Consider the following 23,972-nt stretch of genomic DNA (forward strand, 5'->3'; position numbering starts at 1 on the left):
GGTCATAAAGATCACTCACAGAAGACTAAAAGGAAGAGAGAATAATATAAATAGAATTAGGAGTCAGATCTGAATTTAAATCTATGGCCTGACATTTATTTAATGGTTATAGAACCTAGACAATTGTAGACTCCCTGAAAGCTTGCTACCTAGCTGGAAAATGAGGATTATAAGGATTTCTACCCTGCCTACCTCCCTTTTAGAGTTATATTATAGATATAAATTTGAAAGAATGTATTAAGGAATAAAATACTAATAAATAATAATTATCATTGCTCTTAGTATTATGAGAAATGAGACTGTTTAGGAAAATATGCCTTTAAAATTTAGCTGTCCTAAAGGTGCAAAACTATATGTGTAAGAATGTCACTAAGCCAGGCACAGTGGTATAATCCCATTGGCTCGGGAAGCAGGAAGATCGTGAGTTCAAAGACCGCTTCAGCAAAAGAGAGGGCTAAGCAACTCAGTGAGACCTGTCGCTGAATAAAATACAAAATAGGGCTGGGGATGTGGCTCAGTGGCCAAGTGCCTCTGAGTTCAATCCTTGGTACAAAAAAAAAAAAAAGGATCTCACTAAAAAGACACGGAGGAACTAGAGATAATTAAAAACTCTATCAATGGGAAGCTGATTAAATAAACTGTGTCAGATACAATGGAATTATTATACAGTTGTTCAAAAAAATGAGGACCTATTTTTGAAATTATAAAGATCATTAAACACTCCATTAATGAAACAGGTGCAGAACTGAACAGAAAAATATCCCTTGGCAGGGTCAATGAGGGAGACAGGATAGATAAATACAATCTAGCATACACAGAGAACATTTCTTAAAGACTATATACTTTATACTTGCCGAAGAGCAGGACCACTTGTCAAGGATGGAAGTAGAAAAGCAAATTCATTTTTCCTCTTTTCTACTGCTTTTATCTTTTAAGTGAAATATTAATTACATAACAATAAATTTATGCAAAAGAAATGAGAGACCATCCTCCTCCCTGGGTGGTACAGATTTCCCCCAGTCTCTGGGTTCTGTTAAAGATCTTTTTACCTGCATTAAAGTGGGGTAGCTTGTCATTAATATACATCAGACAGTAAGCACTAACATTTCTCAGGCCACCATAGGAATCTCTTTCAAGTTCTTCCCAGGAAGATTCAGTAACAGATATATCATTGTACTTCAGCCAGATCTGCCGGGGTTGATTATAGATATAGGCCCAGTAGTGTCCAGCATTTGCTTGTCCTTCATGAACAAGAACTGCATGTAAGCGATAAGGCACCTGCAAATCAGAAAGGAAATTCCTCAGTTAGATTAAGCAAGGTAATCTGATAAAGTTTAGGTTATTCAAATGCAAAAACTGTTTCCAATTATCAGATAAATGAAAAATGACCATTCATGCATGTATTTGATATAGGGGTTCATTTCAAACATCTTGTTAATTCAAGATGAACTAACAAAAACTCAGCCTTGGAATCTTTCAAGGATACCTCAGTTCCAGAATCTTTAAAACCAGACAGCTGAATTAGATAACCTCTCTGAAAGCTCTTTTAACTCGAAACTACTTTATTATGATTAAAGATCTAAAACCAAAGATAATGTAGTTTACTTACCCTTCCAACTCAAAAGTCAGGTTTGTTTTTTTTTTTTTTTTTGGTACCAGGGACTTAACTCAAGGGCACTCGACCACTGAGCCTCATCCCCACCCCTATTATGTATTTTATTTAGAGACAGGGTCTCACTGAATTGCTTAGCACCTTGCTTTTGCTGAGGCTGGCTTTGAACTCATGATCCTTCTGCCTCAGCCTCCGGAGTACTGAGATTACAGGCATGTGCCACCATGTCCAGCTCAAAAGTCAGTTTGTTTAAAAATAGGATAGCCTTAGCTATTTACATTGAGAAAATGTTTACCATATTTGGGACTTAAACACAAGTCTGGCAGCTATCTTGTTTTAGTCCTATTTTATTGGTACCAAAATTTAAGTTAGCATATTTCATTATAAATTAGTCACATGCTCCTTATATTTCTTCTTATGAGTGAATACTGGGTAAGCCCATTTATTGTTTCAACATTTGAAAAGTGCTTTTTTTCCCCCAATATGGAAAAAATAGAACAATGCTTAAATTCTAAGTATTGGTGAAAGAAAGAAAAGTTAAGTTATAGAATCAAATTAAACTTACACTTAATCAGTACCTTGACATGTTTTCATTGGTGGTGAAGATTTTGGAAATAACACAAAAGAGACAACGGGGAACCCCCGAGATTCACATGGTACATTCCTGCTATGCAACAGAATTGGGCTCACTGCCGTTCTAGAAGCAGAGCTCTCCTCCTGCAGCCATTCTGCCCGTGGTCCATTCACACAGATGCCTCTGCAAGGCCATGCCCAGAATGCTATTCTGAACAAAAATTTGTGTGGACAATAAGAATTTCTGTCCTTCCTGGCTTCCATTTGAAGTTTAAGTTATTCAAGATACAAAGCTTGAAAGCACACTGCTAAAAAAGGTTCTCAAAGGACCATGGTACTCTTAAAATTGATGGATAATTGGTTCCTAAGTCATTTTCCCCCCACTGAACTCCTTAAATTACAATTTTGTGAGAAATGTTTATTAATATTTGAAAATAAACCTTTCTACAAGATGAAAGATACCACATGGCAGAATCAAAACAATGATGTTTTAGGTTCTACTGCAGGCAAAAGATACATTGCTTTCTTTAACCTAATCAAAGGAATCAGTATCTATCTTGTTCAATTCTTTTTTGAGTGTGTGGTGCTAAGGACTGAACCTAGGGCACTATAGCACTGAGCCACACACCAAGTCCTTTTTATTTCTAGACAGCATCTTGCTAAGTTACCCAGGCAGGCCTAAAACTTGCAATCCTCCTGTCTTAGCCTCTTGAGTAGCAGGGATTATAGTTGTGTGTCACCACACTGGCTCAAGTTTATTCTCATATTTCAGGAAAATTCCTATTTGTTTAAAAGAAAAACATCATATTTTCCTGTTGCATCTACGATTAGCACATGCCATGACTCTTTTCCCACCATTTTTATTCCAACCTGCTGAAGGAGAGGATCACAGTACATCTGCTCAATAGTCTGGGTGGCGCTTGCAATACAACTCTTTAAATCTGTTAAAAAAGAACACTTTGTTAAAATCAACTCACTCAGCTAAGCAGACAGTATTGCTTAAGTGTATACAAAGTTCTTATGATTTCGATTTCCTGCTGTGAACCACAAAGTAGTAACAGTTTTAAAGCAGCTCATGTTTTAGGTTATGAAGGGTTTTTTAAATTAGTTTTTAAAACTGATACCAATATTCCTTTTCTTTTCTTTTAGTACTGAGGATTGAACCCAGTGGTATTTAACCACTAAGCCACATCCCCCACTTTCAACTTTTAATAGAGACAGGGTCTTGCTAAATTTCTTAGGGCCTCACTAAGTCACTAAGTTTGGCCTTAAACTTGAATCTTCCTTCCTCAGCCTCCCTAGTCACTAGAATTACAGATGTGTGCCACTGTGCCCAGCTAAAATGTTTAAAAGAGGAAACTTTATTAGGAAATTAAGTTGGGCATAAAATACTATGTCTCAGTGATAGGATCTGAAAAAAAAAAAAAGGATAAAAAAGGTAGGGCTATATTTCTCTGAATAAGAACTTGGGAGGAATTTCAAGTTTTACTTGTCTCTTTGCTCCTTAAATAAAAGGAGAAAGAAAGGGAAGGGATAATCTGAGCATTAAGGCAATGAGACCAAAGGACTTTTAAAAACAAAATGATGAATAATTCAATTTTACATCATGTACAAAACCTAAATATTCATTGCCCCATTAAACTTCAGTACAGCATGCTTTACATGGAAAAGACTTAAAAGAAGAAATCCAAAAATTCTAAGATTGGATCAACTGAAACCAAGGTCTGAAAAACTACTGTAGGAACAGAAATGATCAAACAGAAAATTATGTACTTGGGATTTAGCTCAGTAGCACTGCATGTGCACAGCATGCAGGAAGCCCTGGGTTTGATGCCCAGTACTCTGATAAAGATGAAAAAAATGCAAGAAAGCAAGCAAGCAAACAAAGAAGGGAAGGGAAGGGAAGGGAAGGGAAGGGAAGGGAAGGGAAGGGAAGGGAAGGGAAGGGAGACAAGGAAAAAAATGAGGGAAGGAAGAAGAAAGGGTGGAAAAGGGAAAAAAGAATGGAGAAGAGATAGGAGGGATAGAGGAAGAAGGAAAGGTAATCAGACCTGAGCAAAAATAATCATGTGTGTTTAAGTTTCTACAGATTACCAGAAATTTTGAAGAGGGAATCTTGGAGTCATCTTTCCACAGCTATATAATGGGGGAGTGAACCAATAGCATAGGGCATAAAAGGTGAAAAAGAAATCACAATTACTGAGTCAAAATTCAACAGCCTGTATGGTAATAGCAGGAAGTGCATCCAGGGTACCCAGCTTCCAAATATTCAACCAAGAAAAGGCAAAGATTAGTTGACAAGTTTTAAAAATGCCAACCTTGTATATCTTGTTCAATCTCATTCCTCCATCTCTGAAGACAGGTTTTAACAAAGTTCTTTTCCTCATCCGTGACTGTTCGAGGAGCTGGGTGTGCAGGCATTCCCAGGGAAGACCGAGGGGAAGTTAGGGGCCTACTTGCTACCTCAGACTTGTGTAGAGAGTCTTCAGGAGAAGAAAAGGTACTTTCAACATCCTGAGAAGAGCATTCTGGACTTGTACTAAAGGAAGACAAAAATCATGCTCATATGATAATTTCCAAAATATATCTTAGCCTAAATTAATGTGCTTTGGAAAATAAGCTGATAAATGGAAAAGCACAGCTAGTATTTAATTTATTTTAGTTTATTTAGTATTTAATATTAACCTTATAAAGATACAAAGCCAAAATTTTTCTTACATGAATCATCCCCCCCCCCCTTTTTGGTACCAGAACTTAAACCCAGGGCTCTTAACCTTTGAACCACATTTCCATCCCTTTTTATATTTTTATTTTGGTGGTGGTGGTAGTGAGTAACCAGGGACTGAACTCAGGAACACTCAGCCACTGAGCCACATCCCCAGCCCTATTTTGTATTTTATTTAGAGACAGGATCTCACTGAGTCACTTAGTGCCTTGCTTTTTCTGAGGCTGGCTTTGAACCCAAGATCCTCCTGCCTCAGCCTCCTAAGCGCTTCTGGGATTACAGGCATGCACCATCAGCTCCTTTTTTATTTAAGACAGAGTCTTGACAGGTTGCTTATGGTGACTTTGAACTTGAAATCCTACTGCCTTAGCCTCCCAAATCACTGGGATTACAGGCATGTGCCACTGTGACCAGTTGAATCATCTCATTGAACACAACTTGGTTATGAAGCAGATACTATCACTTCTCCCTATTTTATTAAGCACAAACCTAATGTTTAAAGAAATTAAGCAATTTAACAATGATGGAAAAGCATTAAGCCCATTTTTGCCTGAGTTTATGGTTAATGTTCTTTAATCACTAATTACAATGCTCCTCATGAAGAATGACCAGAAGGAAGATGGAAGGAGAAGGCTAGGACTAGAAGGAACAAGGAATTAATGACAGTTTCCAAAATGTAACTGAGTAAAGTGAAACACCTCGTCTAGGAACAAAATTCACAAAAACAAGAAAAATGAAGAACATACACTAGATGGCTGGCCACTTGGGAGAACTCAGAGAATAGGGCCTCATGTCAAGAATTCCAACTCTCCTACTCCTAAGCTAAATGCCCAAGGAAAGGGGATCAGCCTCAAATAAAAATTTCTCGTTTAAAGAACTTTTGAAAATTTTAATTTACTTGCTAATCAATTATCATCAGAGTAAAACTACATATAGACATACCAGTAGGAATACAAAGTAATATTTCATAGGTTACTTGAAACTACAGTTCCTTTAGTTTTGATTTAAAAGGAAGCCTGTTTCCCCTGAGGACCCATATATACATAAATATAGAAAACTAAGCCCCACATAAGCAAGAAAGCAGATGTTTCAATTCCAGACAAGGTCTTACACATGCACACATCCCTATAAATTTAAAATCAAATAACATACTAATATTTATTAATATGGAGGGTTAGGGAGAATGATTAGTTTTTTATATTAAAGTCCTTTTTGGAAAATGAATACTGAAATTTTTAATTAGCCATGACACACACATATCAAATGTGATCCAGGCTGACCCTACTGGCTCCTTTAAGTTATAAAGATTATTATACAATCAGAAGGCCATTCTGACATGGCCTCCCTGTTTCTTCAATATATATACACACACAACCCTCTAGTCTGTCCTCTTCAATTCCTTCCTTCCTCCCTCCCTCCCTTCCTTTCTCTTTCTTTTTGAGGGGGATAGGGCAGTACTAGGGATTGAATCCAGAGGTATTCTACCACGGAGCTACATCCTCAGCCCTTGTGAGATAGGGTCTTGCTAAATTGTGGAAACAGGACTCAAACTTTTGATCTTCTGGCTTTGGCCTCTGGAGATGCAGAGATTACAGGCACACACCACTGCAATTAGCTGTCCTCTTCAATTCCTAACCAGTCTGTCTCATGTTTTAATTCTCTACTCATGAATACATCTCTTTCCTTGATGTTTACTTAGCCCTACTAACTTCACAGTAGATGGGAAAATAAGAGATTTTGGAAGAACAGAGGTTAACCTTCGGGAGAAAGGTCTTTAGTGGTAGCTGGCTCACAGCAAAATAGTCTTTGAAGAGTACGAACACATTCCCAGACAGGAAGAAACTTCTGGAACTATCCCACCCATCCTGGGGGCAAGATAAGTGCACTGGAGGGAATTACGAACACTGTCACTCAAGCAACAGTAGGGAAAATCTTACAGCTCCTTGAGCTCTGGTGGAGTGAGTTGCTCATTAGGTGGAAAGCTGGTGCATAGTTAAATTAAACCAGAAAAATCAATACATACCATTTTAAAAAATTTGTTTTCATTACCTTTCCTTAGATGTCAGGTCAGAAACCGGGCAGTGCATTGAAGGAAGTGGTAACCTCATACACGTGTCATTTTGCAATGGACAGCTCTCTGAAGCAGGTTTTGTACTGGCAAATTCAATAACGTATTTCAGCATGTCTGGAAGTGGAAACCGAGTGGGGCCCGATCCATATTTCACATACCTAAGAGGCAAAGACAATGGTACTCCACTGCCCAAGTTTTGTGTTTTTAAGACTTGCTGCCAAAAGGTCTATCATGTGAAGGGTCAGTAGAAAAGTTTATTCCTATAGGCATACAATATTTCATAGGTCACTTGAACAATCTATAAAGAAAAATTTTCAATGAAAGTAAAAATGTAACAATTAAATGCTTTCTATCTGGTAGGAAACATTTCAAATCATAATCAAAATCATGCCAAATATGTCTTTTCTTGCTGTCATTTTGCATTTAAGATCTGGTCATAAAAATAAATCATTTTTAACAGAATATATATATGTTACTAGATAATCTGATAATAGCAATAGTGATGGCAAGGAAATATGTCTAAGAAATAGAGCAGTTCTCCAAGGATCTTCTACCTTTACATATTTGAGATCCTTTTCAATTAAAGCAGTATTTCTCTTTGGCAGGCAGATTTTATTTCTTCTTTAAATTAGTGAAGATGAAGAGGTATGACATATTTCCTTGCCATCACTTCTGCTATTATCAGATTATCTTGTAACTATATATTTGAGTACTAGTTACTAGTACTCAAATCTGAAAAATAATTCTAGTGAACTACCACTCAAGGGTTTTTTCTTTGTTGCCCTTTGGACCAACTATTTCACAATTGAGAAAAATACAAGAAAGAAGTCTAGAAATTAGAATGATGTACTGATAAAGACCAGAGACTAAGAAAACTGGCAAATGGCTCTTATGTAGCATCTTAAGTACCCTATTATTCATACACTCATTCAATGGCACAGGCCAGGCTAAATTATTGAAGATTTCAATATAAATAATAATAAAATACATTAATATCTAATATTCTACCATTATTAGCATATTACTTTAGACTCACTAAAGAGATACAGTTTAATGAATTCTTAAGTTCACTAAAGTAGATAAGAGTTTGAATGGTATGATAATCAACCTGACTGGTTCCCATAGGTAATCCCATAACTCTGGGTTTCCATTTTACAAAAGAATAGTCACTTCAGTTTTCTTCTTTAAATACAGTAGAAGAAAGTAACAAGTACGAAACAGGTAGAAAACTGTCTGTTTCTAAACCCAAATTGGACATTATAAAATGAAAATACCACTGGAAAATAAAGGACAGTGCAACTCAAAGTCAACCACATATTAGAGGACAGACTGCAAAGGCTATCTTAGCAAAGGCAGAAAGAGATCAATCATACCTCTTCATCTTCACTAATTTAAAGAAGAAATAGAATCTGCCTGCCAAAGAGAGATACTGCTTTAATTGAAAAGGATCTCAAATATGTAAAGGCAGAAAATCCTTGGAGAACTGCTCTATTTCTTAGACATATTTCCTTGCCATCACTTCTGCTATTATCAGATTATCTAAACTCTGCTGGTCTTCTGAACTTCATACACAATACAGCATTAGTAATCATTATAAAATTATAAGCCATCATTTTACATCTTTAATTCTTCCTAAATTTGTTGCTTTTTCTTTTCTTCTTTTTGGGTGGTACTGGGCATTGTACCCAGGACAACCCTGGATACAACCCCATCCCTTTTTATTTTTTATTTTGAGACAGGGCCTCACCAAATTGCTGAGGTGGCCTTGAACTTGAGATCCTCCTGCCTCAGCCTTCCAAGTCACTGGGATTACAGGTGTGTACTACTATGCCTGGAAGTTTGTTGCATTTTAATACAGTACTTATATAACACACCAGTGAAAAATCTTCTCTAAGAAATTGTTTTTAATTTTATGACATAATTATTTTTATGTTCTTCTACTATATTCCTTTAGACAATTTTTAGGGCCAACTTCATACAATGCAGTACCTGATCTGGTTAGCAGAATCAGAGCAAAAGTTATCTGAAAAAAGGTAATTATATTGTATACCAGGAATCTTATTTTCAATATTATATCAAGGTAATCTTAGAGAAAAATGGTAAACATTTGTTGTGTGTGTGTGTGTGTGTGTATGCATGGTGCTGGGGATTAAATCTAGGGCCCTGTGCATGTGAGGAAAGCACTCTACCTACAGATGTATATCCCCAGCCCTAAAATTTTTACTCTTCAACAGTAAAAGTAATCTATACCCCTGGTTTTAAAAAATGCAAATATAAAAAAGTACACAACAAACCTTAAAAGTCACAGACCTCTAATACAATTATTACAATAATAATAATAATAAACATTGCAATAATGAAATTATCTAGCCAGACACAGTAGTGCACACCTATAACCCCAGAAACCCAGAAAGCTAAGGTAGGAGACCTCAAGGTCAAGGCCAGCAACTTGGTGAGACACAGTCTTAAAAAAATAAAAAGGGGCTGGGGATGCAGTTCAGTGGTAGAGTGCCCCTACATTTAATCCCCAGTTCTGCCAAGAAAAACAAAAACAAAAACAAAACCCTGAAATTGAAAGTCTATTTCAATAGTAATATTATACTAAGAAAACAATAGTAATATTATATTAAGAAAAATGTTCCTGTACTCTATTTTAAAATCTAAATAATTCAGGGATGGCACCAGTGAGAAATGACTATCTCCCAAATTAACAAGTGAATTACAACTTTGGATAGGGAACACGTGAAATCACTTCTTTAAAAACCCCTTCTTCCCTCTAATGGGCAGAATCACAGACTCTGTGACAGAAGTCCTCTGTTTCTTCTTTGCAAGCAAAGCAATAAGATTCCTTTTTATTTAAAAAGAAAAAAAATCGGAATAAACCAGATACTTTATCAGTTCCTGGTTCCTCCTATGTTATAAAATATCAAGCATGTTTTGTCCTGTAAAAGTAATTTTAAGGGTTGGGGTTGTGGCTCAGCAGTAGAGTGCTTGCCTAGAACATGCAAGGCCCTGGGTTCGATTCTCAGCACCACATAAAAATAAATAAATAAAATAAAGGTACTGTGTCCAACTACAACTAAAAAATAAATATTAAAAAAATAATAATTTTTAAAAACTATTAGTATTGCAGAGTATCATTAACACACTAAAATAAATTACTGCCATACTTGAAGTCCTATAAATCAAAAACTACCAGGACAGTATTTGAGGAGGTAATATTCAGTGTTAAGTCTCTATTCAGACAAATACATACTGGAAAAGTTCGTCCTGGATGAAAGGAAGGTGAGGGGTGCAGAATCTGCTGTGGGCCTGGAATAAAAAGTGCTACCTCTCAGGGAAAGGAATGCTTAATCAATGAAGTGAGTAGAAGTAGGACAGTGGGAGGAGACAAATGGTTAAATAGATGAAGGGGGAAAGCCACTGTATGGGATTTCCTTTGAAAATACAAAGACAATGGAATCCACCTAGACTAGAAGGAAACTGCATTCAATACTCATAAGAAAATCAGGGTGATTCCACTAAAAGTCAATACTAAATTTAAAAAAAGCGAAGATTTCTCCATAAAGGAAGGAACCTTGTATGAATCATAAATTTATATTAGCCCTTTTAATCAGCACCACTCTAGGTAAAACAGCATTATTTTTCCTTTTTTTGGATACTTTAGAATTTGCTGTCCCTAGACAAGTGAAATGGAGCAATGTGACAGTTGCTTCTCTTATGTTTGTAAAGACAGCAGAGGGAGTAGAAAAAGTGGAAAGCTATATATACATAAAATGAGAACATGGGTTGTCCTAAGTATACTGCCAATAACTAACTTGTGACTTTTGGTCATTTAAATCCTCTGGAACTATCTTTTACCCATGGATAATATTAGTGGGTCCAAAAGGTTTACTTCACCCTTAGGGGGGAAAAAAAAATCTTAGCTATTTTATGGAATACCTAGTTATTACTTAAATTCTAAATTAACTTTCAAATATAAACAATTACCCTATCTTCATATTCTACTCTTCATTATTTATTTCCAAGCACAAAAGTATCACAAACTTACCTTTCCAATTTTTGCTGCAGAACTTTTATTTCCTCCTTCAACTTTCGAATACTTTCTCTCTTATTTCGAATAAGCTCCTTGCTCCTGTACATGTACCTAAGCAAATGATAATCCCACAAACACAATTAATGACACAAACCCTCTGTAATGTTAAGAAATGAAAGGAAATCTACCAAATAGTACTATGTCCATGTATGAATATACCACAATGAATCCCACTTATATATAAAGATATGATGCACTAATTAAAATGTACCAGGGATTAAAGGTACCAGGGATTCAGACTGACCAAATTATGTTATATGCATGTACAAAAATGACACAATGAATCCCACTACTATGTATAATTATAACACACCAATAAACAAATACTAGAGAAACAAGAAAATTCCTTTAATAAGATAAAGGACATCTATGAAAAATGTACAACTAACCAGGCATTGTGGCACACAACTGTAATCTCAGCAGCTCAGGAGGCTGAGATAGGAGGATTGAGGTTCAAAGACAGCCTCAGCAACTCAGCAAGACCCAGTCTCAAAATAAAAGATAAAAAGGGCTATGAGCTATAGACATCATATGAAAGCTAAAACAAAATTCCTAGGAGAAAAAAAATCAGACCATCTTTGTGACCTTGCAAGAATTTCTTGAACATAAAGAGTACTAACTTAAAAAAAAAAATGATACACTAGACTTCATCAAAATCCTAACTTCTACTCTTCAAGACACTGGTGGTAATAAAATAGACAAGCAGAGAGAAAAAATATTTGGATTTCTAACCAAAATAGTAAAGAACTCTTACAATTCAGTACTAAGACAACTGACTCAACTGTAAAGTAGACAAAAGATGTGAAGATATCTCAAACAAACAAAAACCCAAACCACACACATACATGACTATTAATTAAGCACAACAAAATGCTCAACATCTGGGAATAAAGCTCAGTTGGTAAAATGCTTGCCTCACATGCACAAAGGCCTGAGTTTAATCCCTAGCACCCCCCCAACAATGCTCAATATAATTACTTATAAGGAAATTATAAAGCAAATGAAAAATACAATATTTATACACATCTAGAATATCTAGAATTAAAAAGACTTAATTCCAAGCACTGGTGAAGATTTGGCAAATTGGAGCTCTCATAGTCTACTGGTGGGAACATGAAATTACATAATCACTTTAGGAAACAGTACAATAATTTCTTAAAAAGAGAAATGTACACTTTACATATAACCCATCAACATCCACACCTAGATATTTTATTCAAGATAATTAAAAACTACACTAAAGCCTGTATGTTAATGCCCATGGCAGCTTTATTCATAATAGTCTAAAACTGCATACATTTGAAATATCAACCAATATTTCTGGTGAATAGAAAAAAACTGTGATACATATATACAATAAAACATTATTAAACAGGGGCTGGGGATGTATCTCAGAGGAAGAGCATATACTTGGCTGTGCAAGTCCCTGAGTTCAATCCCTAGCACTAAAAAATTAACAAATAAAAAAGTACTGTTCAACAAAAGGAATGAACTATTGGTATATGCAACATAGGTAAATCCTAAAGCATTATCCTAAGGAAAAGAATATAGCCATAATAGAGTACATATTAAATATTAATGTCACTAACACAACACTCTGGAAATGGCAAAATTATAGCTTCAGAAAAAAAGTGGTTGACAAAGCCTGGAGGTGGGAAAAAGGAACTGACTACAAAGGGGCAGAGGGGATATTCTAGGTTATAGAAAGGTTCTCTATCATGACTATGATGGTGGTTATTTGATTATTTATTTATATTTGTCAAAACATATTGGTGGGACTGGGGATATAGCTCAGTTGATAGAGTGCTCACCTTGCATCCATAAGACCCTGGGTTCAATCCTCAGCACCACAAAAACAAAAACAAAAACATACTGGAACTACACCAAAGAATAGTGACTTTGGGGATGTCAACTGTACCTCATTAAATCAGACTGTAAAGAGATTAAAACTGTAATTTAAGTTTCTCTAGGAGTCCCTCTATCACCACTCCAGGAATACAGAGAGTATTCAGAAGAAAAAGAACTATATTATGGCTACTCCATATAAGGTTCCTTACTGCCAAAACAGTAGGACTTTCACCTGCAGTCTAGCAATTCAAATCTTGGTCCAGAGATCAGAACCATTATTTACATTACCTTGGAAGCTTGTTAGAAATGAAAATGCCTAGGCCCCAACCCAGATCCACCACATCCAAATTTGCAAATTATCAAGACCACAAAAGATTATATGTTCATTTCTACTGTTGCATTACATCAGGAGACAATCAACCAGAATCTTACCTGTCCATATAAATAATCTGAGGAAATTCCAGCTTATTATGAATTTTCTCTGGCTGCCCAAGGGACTGATTGAACTCAAATCTGGAAAGTTCAAAGGTCAACACTGGAGGTAGTTTTGTAAACCAACGCTATGTTCCGGGGTGGAATATGAGAAAAAGTAACACTAATTTTAGGCAACAGCAATAAATTTAAAATATCCCTCATCAAACTTTATTCTTGTGATATAGAATTATTCAAATCAAGCTCATACTAACATTTTTTATCCCCAATATTAAAGGAAAATAAACACTTAGAATCATGCTCTAAGAGAATATGATTAAACAGTTCTCAAGATTCTAAACACCAATCAACAGCATTTTATTCAATCATCACTCTTAGAAATAACTGCCCTGAGTATATGAATTGACCAAGCATCTATACAATTCTTTCATTAAATGAGTCAATCAATATTCAAAAACAAGGTTCAAAAGCTTAAGAAAACAGCCTAATCAAAGAACTGGAAATAATGATCTAAACAGCATACAACTAAGGAGATAACTGCAGGAATCATCTAAGAAGACTGATATTATACATATATTAAACACTATTTATATTCTTTTATCCATAATTTGAATTCCCTTTATGTCTAAAAAGGAAACTTGAAATAGCTTCATGATTTTATGATTCCTCAAGATTCTGAAGGGGAAAAACAACAACCCTAAATTCCAATGTACAGATGTCTCATAAGAAAGCAAGTGAAGGGTTGGGAATGTAACTTAGTGGTGGAGTGCTTGCTTTTAGTATGTTCAAGGATCTGGGTTCAATTCTAGTAACACACACACACAACACACACACAATCAAGTTGATCTAAAATGGTAGGGTAGCTGTTATCTAGAGAGTTTCAAGGAAGAAAAACACTGACTTAAAAAGTTCAACTGTCACTAATCCTAGGGAGGAAAGGCATTTCTGTTTAATTCACCTGTATGGCAAAGGTTCCTATGAACAGCTTCAAAACCATTATTTTGCTAATGGTACAAACAGTGTTCCCCCCTCAGTTGCTCTGTTGGCACTAAAAGGTGCATCCAGACAAGACTGACTGCCTCAGGGTTAAATCTAAAAATAAATAAGCATAATGACTTGTTTTCATAGTTTCAGGCCTTGAATATTGAGGCCTGAGTAGCTAGTGGCCACTCCCTCTCTTGTGTAAGAAAATGCATCAGGCTTACAAAGATGCTAGGCCTCCTGGTAGAACTTCTTTCCTTTGAAGGCTGGAGAAACAGTGCTTTCTCAAGAGTTTCAACGCAGCTTAATGAGAATACGTGAAGGCTAATGTTAGGCTCCCTAGAGTTCAAGAAAGCGCCTTCTTTCCCCTACAGTAATTCCTGAGTTGGACTCTTGTACAAGCTACAATTTTGTCTCACAATTTTTGGAGGCAAACTATGCTGTGTTGACAATCATGCTACAAATAATTTTTCTCCATTGGAAATGTAAAATATTAATTACTCCTGCTCCCACTTTCTTTCCAACCCACCAAAAAACAAAAACAAAAACCCCACATAAATAAATAAAAGTTAAATTTAAAAAATTGTAAACGCAAAGGCAGAATTTACAATTGAGAACAATAAATACCATAATAGGGAAAATATTCTAAATGGCATACCATAGGAGTTAATCACTGTACTTTTACCCTCCGAAAATATGGAGGCAGTGGGTTCTCCCTACTCAGGTACAGGTAGGCTTCAACAAAAAGAGAGAAACTTGATCATACTTAAAATATCAGAAGCAGCATATAACCTTTACATGATTAACTCAAATTCATAGTTTTAGTGAAGAATTTATTTATCAAAGCACTGAGAATCACTGACTCACATCAATGATGAGAGACTTAAGACAAATTCAAACTCTATTCAGTGTAAAGTTACTTAATATGTGATGGGAAACTAGCTTGCCTACATGTTCAGTCCTACAATTAATTGGTTTTGTCATCAACAAAGCAAGTAAAACTATGCACCTTACCTCTTGTCCATACTTCACAGAATGCTCAGAAGGAAGAAGCTCAATGTCACCCTCCACCATGGCCCCTTCCAAACATTCGTGTAAGTTGTGATAACCGTTTACCTGGAGGGGATACTGGCCAAAGGTCTCATTGTTACAAAAGGGCTTTCCTAGGCAAAAAGAGAGACACCTTTTTAAACGCCATCACAGACAATTAGGTAAAAACTACTTTCTGGCTCCAGACAGACAGTAATTTCTTAAATTTAGCAGCCTTCCAAGTTCTGGTTAGTAGTGCACTTCAGCCTGGTGGGCAACCTCTAATGTGCCAGTGGATCCAGACCTGGACAATCAACAATTGCTGCCAAGGCAAAAACGAAGATATGCCTATCTATATCAAAGACTATCCCACCACTTGTGAATTAAGTCTTGCCAGGAATACCCTTACCTGACTGAGTCCAAAGATCTAGATCCAACTATCAATTTACAAGAGTAAAAGACAGTGTTAAGTGTATCAAGGGAGGAAACTGATTCATAGTGAGGTAGGGAGGGGGAGTATGGGAGGAATAGAGGAACTCTAGATAAGGCAGAGGGGTGGGAGGGAAAAGAAGAGGGCAAGGGATTTTAGAAAGGATGGTGAAAATGTGATAGACATCACCATCCAAAGTACATGTATGAAAACACAAATTGGTGTCAACATACTTTATGTACAACCAGAGATATGAAAAATTGTGCTGTATATGTGTAATAAGAATTATAATGCATTCTGCTGATATTTATTTTTTTAAAAAATCAATAAAATAATCAATCAATCAGTCAATGTATCATGGGAATGCAAACAGTAAAATTTCAGGCTCTGGGAAAACAAGTTTCTCCAAAACATATACTTCAAGAAAAAAAAAAAATGGAGGCAGTCTATAGATATTGAAAGGAGACTTAAGACATCCAATGAATCACATTTGGATCTTGATTGAACAAAAACAAATATAAACTTTTCTTTAAAAAATTATGCAATGAAAGCCAAGAGTGGTTGCTCACATTTGTAATCCCAGAGATTCAGGTTTAGGCAGGAGGATTGCAAGCTCAAGGCCAGCATGGGCAACTTAGTGAGATCCTGTCTCCAAAAATAAAAAGGGTCCAGGAGCAGCAGTGCACACCAGTAATCCCAGCCCTCTTGGAGGCTAATGAGGATCACAAGTTCAAAGCCAGCCTCAGCAATTACAAGGCACCAAGGAACTCAGTGAGACCAGTTTCTAATTAAAATACAAAATAGAGCTGGGGATGTGGCTCAGGGGTTGAGTGACCCTTGAGTTAAATTCCCAGTACTGACTTCCCAAAATAAAATTAAAAAATAAAAAGGGGTAGGGGGTACAGCTCAGTGGTACAGTGTCTTAGTTCAATCCCCAATACCACAATCAATCAATAAATGAATGAATTGGAAATTTAAATACTGACTAGATATCTGATATTTTAAAAAATGCTACTTTTGGGAGAAGTAAATGGGTTCTATTTTAAAACATTATCAAGGGCTAGAGGTAGCTCAGTGACTGAGTGCACACTTACCAAGCATAAAGTTTCTGTGTTCAATTCCAAATAAATAAATAAATAGATAGATCGACTGATTGATTTAAAAATAAAAAGACTATCAGAGTAAAAGTAGAACGGGGTTAGATGGAGAATGACTAGGTGTGGGCTAATGCAGCTATTGAATTCAAGAGGCTTTTTGATACTACTCTATTTGTATGCCTTTAAAGTTCTCCCTGGTTTAAAAAAAAAAAGAATAAACATTATGTGTCCAGCATGCAGCAGGCAAGCCTCCAGAGTTGACGAGTATTTCTGGAAGTTTAACTTAATATAACTTTTTGAGATTAAATTATTATATCAGAAATATCAACAGAGAAAATGGAATTAAGATCACTGTGCATCTGATATTAATGCTAAATTGGACTGTGCAAATATTAAACAATTTAATATAACAACTATAAGGATTGTGCCTGCTTTACAGTTAAAGAGATTGAGGAACCAGGAGCTCATATAATTCCATAATTCCATAGACACTAAGAGGCAAAACCAATATGCAGATCTAGGTTTCTCTGACTTTCAAGTCTATTTATTACACTACCTCCCTAAGAGGACAGAATTATAAGGATATGGTAACAGGTCTAGAATTAACATCTGAGGCAGAAAATTTACCTTCACGAACCCCTTCAGTCAGGAAAGTACCGTAGAATAGCTGCACCATGGGATTTTCAGATTTGTTTCTAGGGTTGCTGCTTTTTAAAAAGGAAGACAATTCTAAATTATTGTGCTACACAAAACCCAAGCATCATTCAAAAACAAAAGTAGTGCACTTTTATCAATCACAAAGAACCAGCCCAGGTATATTCTACAATAAATAATGAATTAGCTCAGCTGAAACATTTATTGAACAATATGCTTGGCACTGTGCTGAAGACACAAAGACAATAAGGCACGATCCCTGGCCTTAAGGAGCTTTAAATAAGTCTATTAAGGGAGTCACACATGCAGACAAATACATGTATTTGTATGCACTATGTGTGTGTGTGTATACATATGTACACACACATATATATCTGTATCTATCTATGTTCAATGACAGATGTATACAAAGTACAGAAGTAGTATAGAGTAAGAATGAGCTCCTATGCAGCATGGTTTACCTTTTTTGAGATACATTTTATAAGCACAGGTTATAACTTCAATAAAGGTAATCAGTTAGGGCCCTTTAGTAAAAAAGTTGTAGGTTAATGGAATTGTCTATATTCACAGAGGAGGAAAGCCTAAGCGATAGAGATATGTAAGAAAAAGTTCATCGGTTATCCTGTGAGGCTTGGTAAAAACAGAAACAAAACAACAGCAGCAATTTCTACTTAAAAAGAATGATTTTCCCCCATATCAGTATTCTCAGTGGCCACTGTGAGTTGGAAGGATGTACAGACCCTCAACACTCACTTAACATTAACAGCCAGCTGGAATGCGTCCTCCAACCAATCCAGGAGCTTGTGTGTGAATTCACTCACATCTTGCTATAAGAGAGGCACAAATTGCATAAGCGTTAGATGCAATAGTATACTTAGGGAAATGAAAGCTTGCCCTTAATCCCCGCAATGAATTAAGATTCTACTACTAGGAAGGCATTTATTTTTTAGGGCCAAATGTCACAAAAATAAGGAGAACCCAGCAACCAGAGACAAAACAGAAGGTGCATGAAGCAACCTCTGACTAAACTGTGCCTAGGATACTGGAATTCTACCACTTCCAACGGCATCTGATTTTGACAAAGAAAAAACAAACGAAATCTTCTAAGTAGGCTTTTTTTTTAAGGCTCAAAGAACAGACTGTAGTATTCCAGAACAACGTGAGATTGGAACAGAGAAAGGCAACTTTTATACAATGTTTTGAGAATGCTATATAGCTGCAGGAAAAAAAGTTTTTAAATGTATGTTATGAAGAAGCTGATCAAATAGGGACAGTTCTGCTTTTTAATTAGGAGGTGTGAAAGGAAAATATTAATATCTTAAAAAAAAAGAGTGCTCAGAAAAGCTACTAACTTCAGGTGTAGATGATTTTAAAAATAGCATTTCTATCTGGGGCATCCTAAAACAAAGGTAGGGGTCACTTTTCTCAGTCACCCTTTGCTATGGCTCACTTTTAGATATTTTTCAACCTCCTTCCTTTTGCTTCAATCTCTGAGTAAGTCTACTATTCTTTTTTTTACTTCTTCTTCCCTTAAGAACTGCAAACAACCCCCTACATAAAACACATTCTCTTCATCTCTCTGTCTCCCAGGTGCATTCTTACCACCTGTTCTGTGAGCAAAATAAATACAAAAACTAGCACCCATAGTCCTGCTTAGTCATGTTCACAACTTGTCACACATTTGAAATAAGCAATGTCATGGTAACAGTAATAGGACATGACTTCTAACTGGAGAGTTTCAGAGAAAATGAGAACAAGGTTCCTAGTTAGTACCTGTTGTTCCTCTGAGGATCGGAATGCTCCCTTTAGCAGATCCAGGGCAGCAGAAGGGTCTACAAATTTTCGATTTGATCCCATCATCAGAGCAAACAAATACTGAAGCTCTTGCATAAAGACGATATTTCTCTTTTCCTACAGAAAATAGAGCCATATGTACTCTTATAACATCTTTCTTGGAAAATTAAAAAATATAAAGAAAAGAGTTCTAAATAATCTCTAATTCGTATTTACCTAGTTCTAAGTCAGAGTCTCAGGCCTCAAACTACGTCGCAGAGATTCTAATAAGGACTTGCCTACAGGTTTAACTCGAAACTGAAGAATAATCATATAGAAGCCAAAGAGATAATATTGCTGGAAAGACAGATACATCCATTTTCTGAAGCTTCTGCTTTCCCTCTGTCAGAAGACTGGATTACACTAAGGAGAAATCCAGGCAAGGTTTAGATGGCTGGGAGGAGACTATGCCTGCCCTATGGCAAGAGCAGACTAAAATCTCTTCTAAGAAGGTCCAAGCCTCTTCACTGGGTTGTCTATTCTGCATTGTTTGACCTGAGCAGTCAATGGCAGAGGGAAGGACACTACACATAAAATAGGTGTTCTGAGTGTCCCTATCCCAGGAAGCACTGCTGAGGCTAGCAGGTGGCTTACCACACTTTCCTGGAAGTGTTTCTAACTTCATTCCTACTTAATTTACTATTTTTGCAAATCCTTATTTCTTATTACAAATAAGGAAAACAGTCACTTAGAAATGAAAACAAATATTAGCAAGAGCCAAAGAGAATTATGGTCATCATCTTGAGTCAAAAACTTAAAAGGCTTTAAGATGAAAGAAGCTAAATGAGATAAAGAAACTCCTCAGCAGAAGCTTACCGTGTGGCTTCGGCATTTTTCAAGAACATTTTGTGGAAGATTATAGCTGAGAACAAGTCTTCGAAATTCAGGCAACTGAAAGAGAGACTAAAAGAAAGAAGGAAATGAATCCACAGCCTTTCATTCAAAATAACTGCTGCAGCCAGGCACAGAGGTGCATATCTGTAATCCCAGCGTCTCAGAAGGCTGAGGCAGAAGGATTGCGAGTTTAAAGCCAGCCTCAGCAAAAAGTGAGGCACTAAGTAACTCAGGGAGACCCTGTATCTAAATAAAATACAAAATAGGACTGGGGAGGGCTGGAGTTATAGAAACAACCTAAGGCCTATAAGGAGGAATAGATTAAATAAATTATACTACATTTATACAACAAATGATTAAGTAATCATTAAAATATTGTAGTACTGGGCATGGTGGTGCACACCTGTAATCCCAGCGGCTCAGGAGGCTGAGGCAGGAAGATGGCAAGGTCAAAGCCAGCCTCAGCAATTTAGCGAGGCCTGGGGTCAACTCAGCAAGACTCTGTTTCTAGATAAAATAAAAAAGAGAGCTGGGGATGTGGCTCAGTGGCCAAGCATCCCTGGGTTTAATTCCTAGTACCACACACACACACACACAAAAAAAAAAAAAAAAAAAGCAAAAAACTGTAGAAGCTGACCACAGTGGCACATACTTGTTAATCCCAGAAGCTCAGGAGGCTGAAACAGGGAGATTGCAAGTTTGAGGCCCTTAGCTACTTAATGAGACCCTGTCTCAGAATAAAAAATTTAAAAAAGTTGGGGGGGACTGGAGCTATAATTCAGGGGTGCCCCTAGGTTCAACCCCCAGGACCAAAATAAATAAACATTTAGAAAACTGTTTTCATGAAATGGACTATACAGCAGTAAAACTAATGAACAAGAGCTATGTGTATCAACATGGATAAATCTTAGAAATATATTTTGTGTGAAAGAGTAACAGAAAAATGTATAATACTGCTTATGTGAAGTTTAATTACACAAAACAATACTAAAGGGGCTGGACTTGTGGCTCAGTGGTAGAGCGCTTGCCTAGCATGTATGAGGCACTGGGTTCAATCGCCAGCACCACATAAAAATAAAATAAAGGTATTGTGTCCATCTACAACTGAAAAAAAAAATAAAAACAAAACCCAAAAAACAATACTATATATTTTTTGTGGCTACATACATGCATGGTTATGTCTGTGAGGGAGGGAGGTTGTGGCAATTGGGACTCAACAACACAGGGATCTATAATACTCATCTCTACAGTAGGGTGATGAGTACAGCAGAATTTGCTACTTTCTGCTTTGTTAATAATATTATACTTTTTAAAGTTTAACATTAGACATGTCCGGCTGACAGGACTGAGGAAAGGAATTCTCTGTTTATTATTTGTAAATCATATATTCTTCTATTTTTTAAGTTAATTTTAAAAATTCCCTTGTATGAATGTCTCATTAAGTTGCCCAGGTTGGCCTGAAACTTGAGATTCTCCTGATTCAGCCTCCCTAGTCATGGAGATTATAGGCATGTACCACCAAGCTCAGCTAAATGACCACTCCAAACTTCCACTGCTCCAAACTACTAAGAGATTTGAACCATCAATTTTCTGATCTGAAGTCTGTTGCCTTATCCATAAGCCACATGGTTCCACATCATCACTACTCTTTAAAAACCCACAAAACCATGAGCTAATATGACCCATTATCAATACCATTCTCTCTCCAACATCGGTTTACTCTTCTGTGTTTTTCGCATCACTTACATTCTTCTCCTCCTCCAGTCTTTGATTCTTCGTCTTTTCTTAAGCATTCACATCCAATAAGTCCCAAGGCCGCTGGACTCTACCTTGGGATACTATTTATAACCACTTCTAATGAAACCCCATCGCTGCTCACCTGAATCTATGTAGTCTGCCTCTGGAACTTCCCCTCCACCAACTCAATGTCACATAGATTCCTCTGATTACCTCTAATGACAAAAATTAATTTGATTTACTGAAGACTGACATCTGGTAACAGTTCTCCTTGTTACTCCAAGTCCTGCATTTTCCTAGGCAACTTCAGTCAATATCCACTCCTTGGGGACATCTGAAGCCCTGCCTTCAGATGATATACCAATAATCCAAGCGGTTTTCTACTTCCATGGCTGCTAGCCTGATCCATGCTATCATTACCTCTCAATGGAGGAATGCAATGGATCTCTGTCCTAGCATCCTTGCTGACTTCACTCTGCTCTCACCACAGTAGCCAGAGTAGGCCTTTCAACACTTGGGTCAGAGTTAACCACTCTTCTGTTCAGGACCTTTCTATCTTACCAGATATCATCTGGTAAGATTCACCCCTTTGTTCTTAGCATCCAGTAACTTGGGATTCTTGGATGTTCCATGAACACACCAAGCCCACTTCCACCTTAGGCTATTGCTGTATGGATTCCCTTACCTGGAATGTTTTTCTCCTGATCACACATGACTCTCTCCCTCACCTCCTATGTGTCTACCATTGGCTCCAATCTCATCCCCTCAGTGAGACCTACCTAACAAGTTACCATTTTTTCTTCCTCTTCTGCAACAATTCCAATATCCTTTATTCTGCTCTTCTATTGCACCAGCCACAATCTAACACATTATAGGCATTTATTTAACTAGTTGATCATTTGGCTACTTTTTAGTCTGTTCATCTTACCTCATGAGAATTGAAATTCAATAAAGGCACAACTATTTTTTGTTTTGTTTCCTTCCTATTATCTTAAGAGCCTAGAATAGTGCTAGACATAAAGTAGGATGTTCTACTATTTGTGAAGGGAAATGATGTACATTCATGCAGCCCAGAGATCTCTAGGTTTCATGAGAATCTTATCAATAGTGACATATTCCTCCACTCCAGTTTTACTTCCACCATCAAGGCCACACACCAAGGATATGTCAACATCTGAAAATGTGCAATTATTAGATCAGTTATTCAGAAAATCCCCAAAACTCTCCGTCCACAAAGCATCTTCTTACTCATTTGTTCAATTACCCGCAGGACACCTGTTCCTTGCTTTTACTAGGGATCCATGCAAACTGATCTTGTCCTTGCTCCTTAACCATTAGTTCTTTATTTAGTGCTTTATTTCTCCCTCAATCTAGCTTTGATCCCATGCTTTTTAATACCCCCATTAAATTCTCAGACTGGCCCACCATAGTCCTTTCATCAGGCACCCAGTAAATCCTTCAACCTAAATGAATTGAATTTTCCACTTAAAAGCTTCGTAGTGTTGCTAAGGCAAAATCTTGATAAAAATAGGACATAGTGATATCACTGTTTAAAGTCAACAACTTCAAACAAACTCTCAAATTTCTTAAAATTCTACTACAGGCTGAGTATCAATTATGCCTGGGATCAGAAATGTTCCAGATTTTTAGGTTTTCTGAATTTTGGAATATCTGCAGACTTTGTAGCCTGAAGTATCTACAATCCCAAAATCTGCAATCTAAAATGTCCTGAAATGCTCAAAAAGTTTTGAATTTTGGATTTTGAATTTTTGGATTAGGGATACTCAATCCATATTGTACTCTAGTGCCAACTGGTTTTCACATCATCTCCAACAACTATTTCAAATTTTCACTCCTTTTAAAATCTGACCATGATAGGACACAGTGCAGTATGCCTGCAACCCCAGCTGTTTAGGAAGCTAAGACAGGAGGACTGCAAATTCCAGGTGAGCCTCAGCAACTTAGAACCTATGTTAAAATAAAAAAGGCAGGGTCTGTTACTCAGTGGTGAAGCATCCCT

General features: G+C 36.7%; 1 protein-coding gene across 13 annotated transcripts in view; it reads right to left on the bottom strand.

Annotated features, from left to right (window-relative positions):
* The window catches only part of Usp28 (ubiquitin specific peptidase 28), a 62,111-nt gene that overhangs the window by 11,396 nt on the left and 26,743 nt on the right, over positions 1-23,972 (bottom strand). For 6 of the 13 annotated variants that reach the window (XM_078047036.1, XM_078047037.1, XM_078047035.1 and 3 more), the window contains 11 exons: positions 20,198-20,284; positions 19,322-19,459; positions 18,302-18,375; positions 17,522-17,601; positions 15,353-15,501; positions 13,358-13,485; positions 11,033-11,128; positions 6,960-7,139; positions 4,504-4,724; positions 3,041-3,126; positions 1,050-1,278 (listed from right to left, as the gene is read on the bottom strand). In XM_078047036.1, coding sequence (XP_077903162.1) covers positions 1,050-1,278; positions 3,041-3,126; positions 4,504-4,724; positions 6,960-7,139; positions 11,033-11,128; positions 13,358-13,485; positions 15,353-15,501; positions 17,522-17,601; positions 18,302-18,375; positions 19,322-19,459; positions 20,198-20,284 — 1,468 coding nt within the window. The remainder of the gene's footprint in view (positions 1-1,049; positions 1,279-3,040; positions 3,127-4,503; positions 4,725-6,959; positions 7,140-11,032; positions 11,129-13,357; positions 13,486-15,352; positions 15,502-17,521; positions 17,602-18,301; positions 18,376-19,321; positions 19,460-20,197; positions 20,285-23,972) is intronic. The other 7 variants (XM_021732360.3, XM_005334204.5, XM_021732366.3 and 4 more) reach the window with 3 other exon arrangements.

The sequence above is a fragment of the Ictidomys tridecemlineatus genome, chromosome 4 (genome assembly GCF_052094955.1).
Source record: "Ictidomys tridecemlineatus isolate mIctTri1 chromosome 4, mIctTri1.hap1, whole genome shotgun sequence".
NCBI lineage: Eukaryota > Metazoa > Chordata > Mammalia > Rodentia > Sciuridae > Ictidomys > Ictidomys tridecemlineatus.